The 12,350-nt window shown below is 41.6% G+C and overlaps 1 protein-coding gene across 1 annotated transcript; it reads left to right on the top strand.

Moving 5' to 3' along the window:
* The first annotated feature begins 3,197 nt into the window (after positions 1-3,197).
* LOC124281650 (cobalamin binding intrinsic factor-like) lies at positions 3,198-11,847 on the top strand. The gene is made up of 5 exons (XM_046717586.1): positions 3,198-3,317; positions 6,808-6,885; positions 7,452-7,619; positions 10,989-11,119; positions 11,412-11,847. Exons 2-5 carry the CDS (start codon positions 6,824-6,826, stop codon positions 11,471-11,473), a joined length of 423 nt encoding a protein of 140 aa, XP_046573542.1. The 5' UTR covers positions 3,198-3,317; positions 6,808-6,823; the 3' UTR covers positions 11,474-11,847.
* Positions 11,848-12,350: the final 503 nt, after the last annotated feature.

Raw genomic sequence — 12,350 nt, 5'->3', positions numbered from 1 at the left:
TGATTTGTAAGGATGGGTGAGTGAGCATGGTTTTACTATGGTTTTGCTTTTTGCAATATTCCAGGATTATCACGGCGGAGGAAACCAGAAATGTAGTTGGGAACAAATACATCAAACACCACTGTGTTGAAGTTGTAGGCACCTTCCAAAATACTTCGAGTTATCCCGTGTTCGACAAATGATTACATTTACGTTAATTGGTGTTTTTATTACGTTTGTAATTATTTGCTGAAATACATTTTAAATTGCGTACTATTGCTTACTTTTGCTTGGAAATTCGTATGGTCAGTCTACCCGGTGCAGTTGTTTGTAGTGGTATGTCTGATACACATGATACATATGGTACATTGTCTGTCTGATGCCGTCTTTAGAAGTGACTTTTGACTATGGCACAACTGATTTATGTGGGAGATTATCTGACATAGTCTGATATATTTAGTACTGTTGTGGTCTATTTGGGGCGGCCTGTTCTTGTGGTACATCTGGTAGGGTTGATACATCATAGCAGATATGTGTGGTACATCTGGTAGGGTTGATACATCATAGCAGATCTATGTGGTACATCTGGAAGTGTTGATACATCATAGCAGATCTATGTGGTACATCTGGTAGGGTTGATACATCATAGCAGATCTGTGTGGTACATCTGGTAGGGTTGATACATCATAGCAGATCTGTGTGGTACATCTGGAAGTGTTGATACATCATAGCAGATCTATGTGGTACATCTGGTAGGGTTGATACATCATAGCAGATATGTGTGGTACATCTGGTAGGGTTGATACATCATAGCAGATCTGTGTGGTACATCTGGAAGTGTTGATACATCATAGCAGATCTGTGTGGTACATCTGGGAGTGTTGATACATCGTAGCAGATCTGTGTGGTACATCTGGTAGTGTTGATACATCATAGCAGATCTGTGTGGTACATCTGGAAGTGTTGATGCATCATAGCAGATCTATGTGGTACATCTGGTAGTGTTGATACATCATAGCAGATCTGTGTGGTACATCTGGAAGTTTTGATACATCATAGCAGATCTGACTGACTGACTGACTACATTTTATGGCGGGGACACCAGTGGGCTTGATACATCATAGCAGATCTGGGGAATCGAACCCGGGCCTGGCGTACATCCAACGGAAGTACCCCACCGCCCCCATAGCAGATCTGTGTGGTACATATGGGAGTGTTGATACATCATAGCAGATCTGTGTGGTACATCTGGAAGTGTTGATACATCATAACAGATCTGTGTGGTACATCTGGTAGTGTTGATACATCATAGCCGATCTGTGTGGTACATCTGGTAGTGTTGATACATCATAGCAGATCAATGTGGTACATCTGGAGATGTAATAACTCCATGTCATATCGTGTCATTAGAAATCTGTGATTTAGTGAAAAGTATTTAGTTCACGGAATCCTGACGTGACATGAATTTAGAAGTGTTAGGATATATCACTTCTTGTACAATTAATTGACATACGTTTCAGTACGGTTTAAGAGTGATTGGAAGAATTAGAATATCAACAGTTCAGTTGTATGTAAATATTGAAATATTAAAGAAAGGATTTCTCGTCAGGGGCAATGTCTTATCATGCTGTGAGTGAGTGAGTGAGTGAGTTTTAACGATTATTAAGCAGTTACAACATTTTACAATGATCAGGACGCATTTGGGAATCAAACAATAACAGAATTTTGGCACTTCAAAAATCCAAACAAAGCACAGAGGATTACAGCATCTTAAACTATCACTGGCAGTCCTAAGGTCATGTTAGAATATTGATCTTCAGTAACCCATGCTTGTCGTAAGAGGCGACTAACGGGATCGGATGGGCAGGCTCGGTGACTTGGCTGACACGTCATCGGTTTCCAATTGCGCAGATCGATGCTCATGCTGTTGATCACTGGATTGTCAGGTCCAGACTCGATTATTTACAGACCGCCGCCATATAGCTGTTATATTGCTGAGTGAGGCGTAAAACTTAATTCACTCACCCATCCTTACAATCAGACGACCGCCCTGCATCCTTTATGGTACGTGTTGGCAATTGCCCTGCCCTTTCCGTTTAGAACATCCTTGTTGATGACACATTAGTGCAACGTAAAACTAAACTCACTCACTCACTCTAACCTCCCTGCCCTACTACACACAAGCTTATCTACCCCTCCACCACCACGTTGCTTTATTCAAAATTATTACAAATCCTTACGACACCTGTCACAAACCAATGCATTTTCCTTTTTAAAGTTCGCCTCCGGGCTTAACTATATATCCTGTTCGTGAACTGGCGACAACTTGCAAATTCTCCGAAACCTTGTCTCGCGGCGCTGAAATTGTATCCTCGTTGCATATGTATCTAAGCCAAGGAACAAACTGTATAAGAAAGACACATCCTGAACAAGATGGATGACACATTACTTACTGAGGTATTGCAGTATACTTTCCAGTATATTCGATTCCATTACACTGAAGCATTTGTACAAAATAATAATAAAATATATCATCATTTCCCCCTACACACACATTCGCTCTCTCTCTCTCTCTCTCTCTCTCTCTCTCTCTCTCTCTCTCTCTCTCACACAACACACACAAACAAACACACACAACACACACACACACACATACACACACACAGACACACAGACACACACACACATTTACTTGAGCTGCACGTGTCTGAACATAGTCGTATACTGAGTCACTGACCTGTTTTTACTTCTATTTTTTTATTTACAAATTTAGGCTGTTCGCAGAGTTTCGGATAAATGTCTCCATTTTAAGTGAATCTTTTCTTCTCCGAGCGATTAGAACGGGAAATGAACTGTAAACACATAACACTTCAACGTCAAAACAAAATCTCGAGGACCCTCGTAAGATTCGATTGGGCATGGAAAGGAAAATGGCGGTGGAAAAATATGAACTGAAACTGAAAACCACTTATGATACCCGAAATTCACGAAAAATGAAGCACATCCTGTTCTACAGGACCCTACAGTCAATCAATTTCAATAAAAAAGTTATCTTTGGCCACATCCAGTATCATAATTACTATCATATGTCAATAACGTAAATATAGTATTAGAGTCCGCAGTTCCTCCTTGCCAGATACCTGAGGCAACCATGCAATGATGATGCGTAATACACACATTCTTTGATGTATGCATGGTAAGTGATTCAGCATTGTAAACAGGATGCAGACAACGGAAGGTCATAGTTCACATGACATAGCCTAAATATAAGTAATAGGGCATTGTCCTAACAGGAGCCCTCAAGCATCGTGCTGTATTCTTCCATATCTAAAAGACAGGTAAGACGTATTTACATTTTCTGTGAATATGGTTAATGAAATCCGATTACTCAGTAACTTGTATGGAGGACAAATGTTGTGTTATTGTGAAGTAAAATAGTGAGAAAGCATTGTTTTACACCACAGGCAGTAATATTACAGATAATATGCAATTATCTCTTTTTCCTTTTTTTGCTTATCGCCGCAATAGTCTTGGCATATAATGTGATACGACATGGGTTTTAACGTTGAAAATTATATATGTTGGGTAATTAGACCAATTAAATTGCTCAAAAACATGACATGGTGACTTAAGTAAAGTTACGCCGTTGTAAATATAAATATTCATGCAAATCGGTAAATTTTTACTCTCTTCGCTGGCCTCACAAAAAATAACCAAATTATTACTCATCAATTGGTAATTAATATACAGATTCATTTAAATTTGTGCCTATCTATCGAAGGATAACAGCCACAACCATAGGCGGATCTAGAGGGGGTGGGGCTGGGGGGTCGGGGGTGTATTGCAGGTTTCCGGACAATTTATCAAATGACCATTGAAACTTACGTGAAAACGATGGTGCACCCACCTTTCTCAAAAAGCTGCATCGGCCCCTGACTATGAAATCCTGGAAGGGACATTGTCGCTATGTCGCATTGTCGCGTTGTCGCCCTCTCAAATACAAGCAAAATTGTCGTGCGTCGCCCTATGTAAGATGTGTAAAAACAGCCTAAACAAATTACTAAAACGCGACACGCGAGAATGCGACAACGCGACATTTTGATGAATTTAGTGAATTTTTTAGTGAATTTTTAGGCTTCTTTTTACACATCTTAGATGGGGCGATGCGCGACAACGCGACATATTTTGACCTTGAAAATTGTCGCTATGTCGCGTGTCGCCCTTTGGAGGAATAGACAAATATTATTCAAAACGCGACACGCGACATCGCGACAATGCGACAAATGGGCGAAATGTCGCGTTGTCGCTATGTCGCGTGTTGAATGTCGCGTTTTGGTTTATTTTACCTCACTTTGAGAGGGCGACAATGCGACATAGCGACAATGTCCCTTCTCGGATTCCATACCTGAAAAACTATTTTCCTTCGACAACCGCACAAAGTAGTACAACAATCAATCGTTACATAAAGGTACAGTTTTAATTTTAACATATTGAAAGTGATATCTATCTTTATTTATTGAGACAAATTAAATTGCTCGAAAACATGAAATGGTGACTCCAGTGAAGTTACGACGTTGTAAATTGACAGACTTCCATGCGCATCGGTATATTTACTCGCTTCGGTACGCCTTACAAAAAAACAAACAATTTTTTAGCCGGTTTTGAGTAATTATACAGATATTTTAATGACTGATATTGTATGCCGTGGTATGTATATCTCACTCACTTACTATTTACAAAAAAAAGAAACTATCGGAGAACCTGTGACATTCCAAAATATGTTTGGGTGGGTTTTCCTGGCTTCAAACTACATATCATTTACACACAGAAATTGCGAATGTATGCGCACAGATTTTACATTGCGAGTCCTGGGGTACCAGAAAGGGTGAATATTGAGACCAGTTACAATTGTATACTGCGTGTTGTCCCTCACTGTCATTTCAGGTCAGGGATAAAATATACCGAATAAAAAAAGTAACTTCACACTGGGCGAAATGCATTATACTGAAAATGAGCAGCACAAGGTAGTTCATATGGGCGAATACCATATTGGCCATGTTTAACATATAAAGGATTCGCCCATTTCTATTGTGGTGAACAAAGCCACCCTGCACATGTTCCTAACCACCAACACGTGTGCAGAAACTGATGGTGATTAAAGTGAGTGAGTTTAGTTTTACGCCGCACTCTGCAATATTCCAGCTATATGGCTATGGCGGCGGTCTGTAAATAATCGGGTCTGGACCAGACAATCCAGTGATCAACAGCATGAGCATCGATCTGCGCAACTGGGAACCGATCACATGAGTCAACCAAGTCAGCGAGCCTGACCAACCGATCCCGTTAGTCGCCTCTTACGACAAGTATGGGTTACTGAAGGTTCATTCTAGCCCTGACCTTCACGGGTCGCTGGTGATTAAAAATAGTCACATTAACAATCTTTGGGAGATAAACAATTCTCATGCCACGCCTTTCAAATGTTGAACGAAAACGTGCAATTGGCATGCTCCAGGCTGGGACATGTCTGCATCAGACGGGTAAGACATCTGATCGCCACAGGTCAGGACGACCATCTGTGACGTCACATAGCGAGAACAATCAAATTCGACTACGTCATTTGCGTAATATCGTAAAACAACCGCACGTTACGTACTGTTTAGGGGTCGCATAAGTGCCCAGACCATGCAAAATCGCTTGGGCGCTGCTCATCTTCGTGCAAGATGTCCATATGTTTTTGCCTATTCTGACACAGGTAAATCATAATGAACGTCTTCGCTTGGAACTTCTAGCAAAATGCGGGCATTTGACGTCATGGAGAGGCCCTTTAGATCACCTGACCTCAATCTAATCGAACACGTGTGGGAAGCTCTTGGAAGAAGTCTTCGTGCCTTGAGATGTCAAAGCCCCGAATGTTCAAGAGCTGGGCACCATGTTGGTACGGCAATGGAGCACGATGCCTAATGCTGTGCTCACTGTGTCGACAGCTAGGACCTTCAGTGAGAGGGCGACAGAAAAGTGATGGGACTTACTGTGCCAAAAATGCTGGAGTACGAAGATCCAATTGGTGTACAAGACTTTCTCCTGGAAGTGTGAAACGTCTCAGCAGCAGATATGACCCTAACACCATTTTCACTCTACCACACAGTTCTTTCTTCAAGGTTGGTCAAAAGTGTAAATCTGACACAGCTCAGGGATTGCCAAGCCACTAGCGACAACAGATTTGTGCACATGTGCATTGCACTGGTGGATAAACACACCTTCAGTGACCTTTCCAAGACCTTTAGCCTTGATATTTTCACGTACTTATAATACTGGTCTATGGGAGGTAATCTACCAGTAAAACCCCTTAGAATCCCAAAAGAGCGACGTCATCACCTTGTCAACTAATGGAACAGATTTTGGCTTCTTCTCTGGCAGATCGTGGTGAACTCAAGATTCACCATAATATACATGTCTGTCAACAAAATCATATGTGTCTACTACAAAAGAACGTAAATTCTCACAAGACATGACAAACCTCGTGCATTTCTGATTGTGGATCAGAAGCCTTACAACAAGGAGAGCGCTTAGTCACTTGGGTACCTGCATACATGTGCGGCCTGTCTGTGTATGTGGTACAAAACTACAGACTGTACGTATGGAAAGTATTGTATTACAACCAATCTAGTTAAACTCAGAGCTCAGAACCGGGTAGTTCCTTGGACCCGTGAATACACAGACCCATGTAAATCTGTTGAATACCTTGCATACAGGACATTCTACCATTACATTCCATCTATATCTATTATATTTAGTATATTATATATATATTTGTTATTTTCCTCTCAGGTTCCGATCAAGAACAATGAGTACGCTATCGTGTGTATGTCTACTTGCCTGTGTGGCACTGACTCTGACTTGCCCGCCGTAAGTAAATGGACTGAATATTTGGTACTGTGGATGGGTGGTCTTCTATGATTGAGCAGTAGAGTTGTTTGCCTGAAATGCTACCTGAAACCTGCTGCAGAAAAGAAATTGTTTGTCTACTCTTTCGATGTCTGATTGCTACAATGATCGAAACATTGTTGTATAGATGTGTTGCCCTAGCATCCTAGGTCTGTGCCATTTGGACCAACCAGACAGGCGTAAATATACTAGGGACTTTATTGAATACGATCAATCATTTTCATCCATTACAAAGTGCACACAAACGCAGGTATCTGAGGAACAGACAATTTATTTACATCTTACTTGTGAATCAGTACATTTGTTTCAGAATGTTGATATTATACAAGTAGCAAACAGAAAAGTTTGGTTTTTATTATTTTCTCAAACTTTAAAAATAATTATCTGGGAAATGTTATGTGAAAAACGCTTCAAAGTGGGTTTAAGGTAGTTCACGCAGTGACAGCACAATGGTTAGGTTAGCGAGTTTATTATTTCACCACCCAATACAAAAGTATATAGTACATGATTTATTCGTTATCTTTAAGGTGTATTGACTGTCCTTGTTGTATGTGCGGTCCAAATATCACCGTTACAATGGAGGTGCAGAACAGACTCCAGCCGCCGACTTTCAAGTCCTCTACCGAGGTTGAGATGCACCAGAGAGAGCTCATCTACTTCCTCCAAGCGGCAGTAGCCCAGGACCAGCAATTCCAGTAAGATGGACTGCCACATCTTCCTCCTCAATCCTGTTGGCCCAGTGGCTGACTCCACCTTCTCTGTCACACACAGCATAATGACACATGGTTCTTCTTCTGTCAGAAAACAGCTGTCAGACATCATCGTTCTCTATCATGCAACATCTTCTTTCCTCACATAACAGTTTCTTACAAACTCCTGCTCCTCCAGGCCCAACCTTCTCCATTAGACAACACTATCTCGTAACATATTTTCCCGTCACGCAACACCTACTCCTCCAGACCCAACCTTCTCCATTAGACAACACTTTCATCTATCTCGTAACGCATTTTCCCGTCACGCAACACCTACGCCTTCAGACCCAACCTTCTCCATTAGACAACACTTTCATCTATCTCGTAACGCATTTTCCCGTCACGCAACACCTACGCCTCCAGACCCAACCTTCTCCATTAGACAACACTTTCATTTATCTCGTGACGCATTTTCCCGTCACGCAACACCTACTCCTCCAGACCCAACCTTCTCCATTAGACAACACTTTCATTTATCTCGTAACGCATTTTCCCGTCACGCAACACCTACTCCTCCAGACCCAACCTTCTCCATTAGACAACACTTTCATCTATCTCGTAACGCATTTTCCCGTCACGCAACACCTACTCCTCCAGACCCAACCTTCTCCATTAGACAACACTTTCATCTATCTCGTAACATATTTTCCCGTCACGCAACACCTACTCCTCCAGACCCAACCTTCTCCATTAGACAACACTTTCATCTATCTCGTAACATATTTTCCCGTCACGCAACACCTACGCCTTCAGACCCAACCTTCTCCATTAGACAACACTTTCATCTATCTCGTAACGCATTTTCCCGTCACGCAACACCTACTCCTCCAGACCCAACCTTCTCCATTAGACAACACTTTCATTTATCTCGTGACATATTTTCCCGTCACGCAACACCTACTCCTCCAGACCCAACCTTCTCCATTAGACAACACTTTCATCTATCTCGTAACGCATTTTCCCGTCACGCAACACCTACTCCTCCAGACCCAACCTTCTCCATTAGACAACACTTTCATTTATCTCGTGACGTATTTTCCCGTCACGCAACACCTACTCCTCCAGACCCAACCTTCTCCATTAGACAACACTTTTATTTATCTCGTAACATATTTTCCCGTCACGCAACACCTACTCCTCCAGACCCAACCTTCTCCATTAGACAACACTTTCATCTATCTCGTAACGCATTTTCCCGTCACGCAACACCTACTCCTCCAGACCCAACCTTCTCCATTAGACAACACTTTCATTTATCTCGTGACACATTTTCCCGTCACGCAACACCTACTCCTCCAGACCCAACCTTCTCCATTAGACAACACTTTCATCTATCTCGTAACGCATTTTCCCGTCACGCAACACCTACTCCTCCAGACCCAACCTTCTCCATTAGACAACACTTTCATTTATCTCGTGACGTATTTTCCCGTCACGCAACACCTACTCCTCCAGACCCAACCTTCTCCATTAGACAACACTTTTATTTATCTCGTAACATATTTTCCCGTCACGCAACACCTACTCCTCCAGACCCAACCTTCTCCATTAGACAACACTTTCATCTATCTCGTAACGCATTTTCCCGTCACGCAACACCTACGCCTTCAGACCCAACCTTCTCCATTAGACAACACTTTCATCTATCTCGTAACATATTTTCCCGTCACGCAACACCTACTCCTCCAGACCCAACCTTCTCCATTAGACAACACTTTCATTTATCTCGTAACGCATTTTCCCGTCACGCAACACCTACTCCTCCAGACCCAACCTTCTCCATTAGACAACACTTTTATTTATCTCGTAACATATTTTCCCGTCACGCAACACCTACTCCTCCAGACCCAACCTTCTCCATTAGACAACACTTTCATCTATCTCGTAACGCATTTTCCCGTCACGCAACACCTTCTCCTCCAGACCCAACCTTCTCCATTAGACAACACTTTCATCTATCTCGTAACATATTTTCCCGTCACGCAACACCTACTCCTCCAGATCCCACCTTCTCCACCAGAAACCACCCTATGAAGATATTTATCATGAATATCTTGATTGTCCAATCACCAAACTGTTCTGGACAGATTTTAACAATTTTGTAACTCAAGCCCTTGGTAAAACGTATGAAATATCAAACCATGATACTCATTTTTGTTGCAGTGGTAACCATTTACTCAATCACATGATACTATTAGCAAAGCGCCACATTTTCATAATGAACATAAAAGAACACAAACCTAGCTTCATAATCTATTTATCGATACGAAAAACGATAACATGAAACATTTTTACAGAAAATGGAATGCCCTAGATGCAGTCCTGTAAGTTAGAAATTCTGTCACATTCTCTGTATTACTATATAGCATTTCAATTGTTAATCTATATTCTTAATACGAAATACTTTATACTGCCTGCTTTTTTATTATGCAATATGTAACATTTTACTCAACCCATATATCTTGTTCAACTGTAACCAAGTAAAGTGAATAAAAAATACTTAAAAACAAACAAACACTTTCATCTATCTCGTAACACATTTTCCCGTCACGCAACACCTTCTCCTCCAGACCATACCTTCTCCATCAGACACCACCCTTTCTGCCAGGCTTTGTGGCTCATCCAATTTTTTCGGTCAGAAGTTAACTTCTCTGTCAGGAGTAAACTTTTCTGTCAGCTATTCAGTAACAAACACTCAGTTACTCATTTAACTACCCGTGAAGATCCGGGTTAGAACTGATCTTCAGTAACCCATGCTTGTCGTAAGAGGCGACTAACGGGATCGGGGTGGCCAGGCTCGCTGACTTGGTTGACACATGTCATGGTATCGCAATTGCGAAAGTACATGCTCATACTGTTGATCACTGTATTGTGTGGTTCAGACTCGATTATTTACAGACCGCCGCCATGCAGCTGGAATATTGCTGAGTGCGACATTAAACAACAAACCAACCAACTCACTCAACTTTCCTTTTGTCACTTCTCCTGTCAGAAACTTTCTCTCTCTGACAGATTTCACCTGTTGGGCTACACGTTCTCAGGCAGCACTCTATCACCTCATGTGCTCACCTTTTCATCTTCTGTTTTATTTAAAGTTTTTAGACAAAGTTGACAGGACTAGTTGGTTTTCAGTGGAGTTTGCTAGGCCATTAAATTTATCATCCCTGATCTGGTACATTTTTTGGGGAGTTTCATGTACTTAAAAAACTCTTTCGGAATTATATAATTACTCACATACTATTTGAGTTTCACTGATCTCGTCCATTCAATATTTATAACCAAAACAAAACACGTTTTCCTTTGATTGTTCAGGTTTACAGCTCAGTATTATGCGACACCAAGTGTGACGGGATACTTCATCCTGAGTATGAACAAATTATCTGGTAGCACCACGAACAGGACTTACTGGCAGATCCTGGACGACGGGACACCGACACCTGTTGGTAAGTGTGTGTGTGTGTGTGTGTGTGTGTGTGTCCGTGCGTGCGTGCGTGCGTGCGCGTATGAATATGTGTGTGCTTGTGGGTGTGTATGTTTGTACGTGTGTGTGCGTGTATGTATGTGTGTGTGAGTATGTGTTTACGTGTGTGTGTGCGTGTATGTATGAGTATGTGTGTGTGAGTATGTGTGTACGTGTGTGTTTGTGAGTGTGTATGAGTATATGTGTGTGCTGATGTGTGTTCATGCTACAATTTGATCAACATCCAAAATGACTGTGGTCTTTCTGCCTTGCAGGTGTCAGTCAGTACGTACCCAAGAATGGGGCTGTAATTACCTTCAATTACACCAGGTACTAAACCGGTTCCACCACGCCGTAGACAAGCACCGAGGACATCCAAACACAAGACTGAATATCAGCCGAACCAATGCCGCAACTTCTTAACACCCGAAACTATTGTCTCTACTGAAACATGTACTGGGGATCAAGGGGGGGGTGGGGGTCGAGGTCGGGGTTGGGGTTGGGGTTGGGGTGGGAGGTATACGCAGGTCTGTAGGTCTGTCTTATTATTGACGTATCTCTATGACGACCACGTAATGGTGTAAGACCGCGTAATTTATTGTTTATAGTAATGTTGTGGAAATGACTATCCTCAGAACGCCCTGTCATTTAAATAATACATGTTATATTGTCGTATGTATGGGAACATGAAATAAACGCTGGATATAGTTACATACAGGGTTTGGAACTTATTTCATGAACTGTGCAACGCTTTTAACCATATTTAGATCGATGCAGGTCAATGATTGTTTGCAATAATCTTTATATGAAGCGTCATCATATCATCAATGTGATGATACTATAATGAGCGACATTGTGAACAATACATTGGGTTTGCAATGTCAGACAGATGACAGATATTATGACCGATACAATGAATACACAAAGCTCCATTTTGAGAACAAAACACTGGCTATGCCATGTCATCCTAGTGGACAATGTTATGAACAATATAATGAGAACACAAAGCTACAATTTGAGAACAAAACACTGGGCATGTCATGCCATACTTGTGGACAATGTTATGAACAATATCGTGAATACACAAAGCTACAATTTGAGAACAAAACACTGGGCATGTCATGCCATACTTGTGGACAATGTTATGAACAATATAATGAATACACAAAGCTCCAATTTGAGAACAAAACACTGGGCATGTCATTGCCAATACA

Source organism: Haliotis rubra, unplaced genomic scaffold, assembly GCF_003918875.1.
Source record: "Haliotis rubra isolate DU_JTF1 unplaced genomic scaffold, ASM391887v1 Scf287, whole genome shotgun sequence".
NCBI classification, from domain to species: domain Eukaryota; kingdom Metazoa; phylum Mollusca; class Gastropoda; order Lepetellida; family Haliotidae; genus Haliotis; species Haliotis rubra.
The sequence above is the reverse complement of the archived record's forward strand: the minus strand, read 5'-3'. Positions and strand labels throughout refer to the sequence as shown.

Coding starts and splice junctions, on each gene's coding strand:
- LOC124281650 (XM_046717586.1), top strand. CDS start 6,824: ATGAGTACGCTATCGTGTGTATGTCTACTTGCCTGTGTGGCACTGACT. Junction 6,886..7,451: donor CTGACTCTGACTTGCCCGCC/GTAAGTAAATGG, acceptor GTTATCTTTAAG/GTGTATTGACTGTCCTTGTT. Junction 7,620..10,988: donor GCCCAGGACCAGCAATTCCA/GTAAGATGGACT, acceptor TTGATTGTTCAG/GTTTACAGCTCAGTATTATG.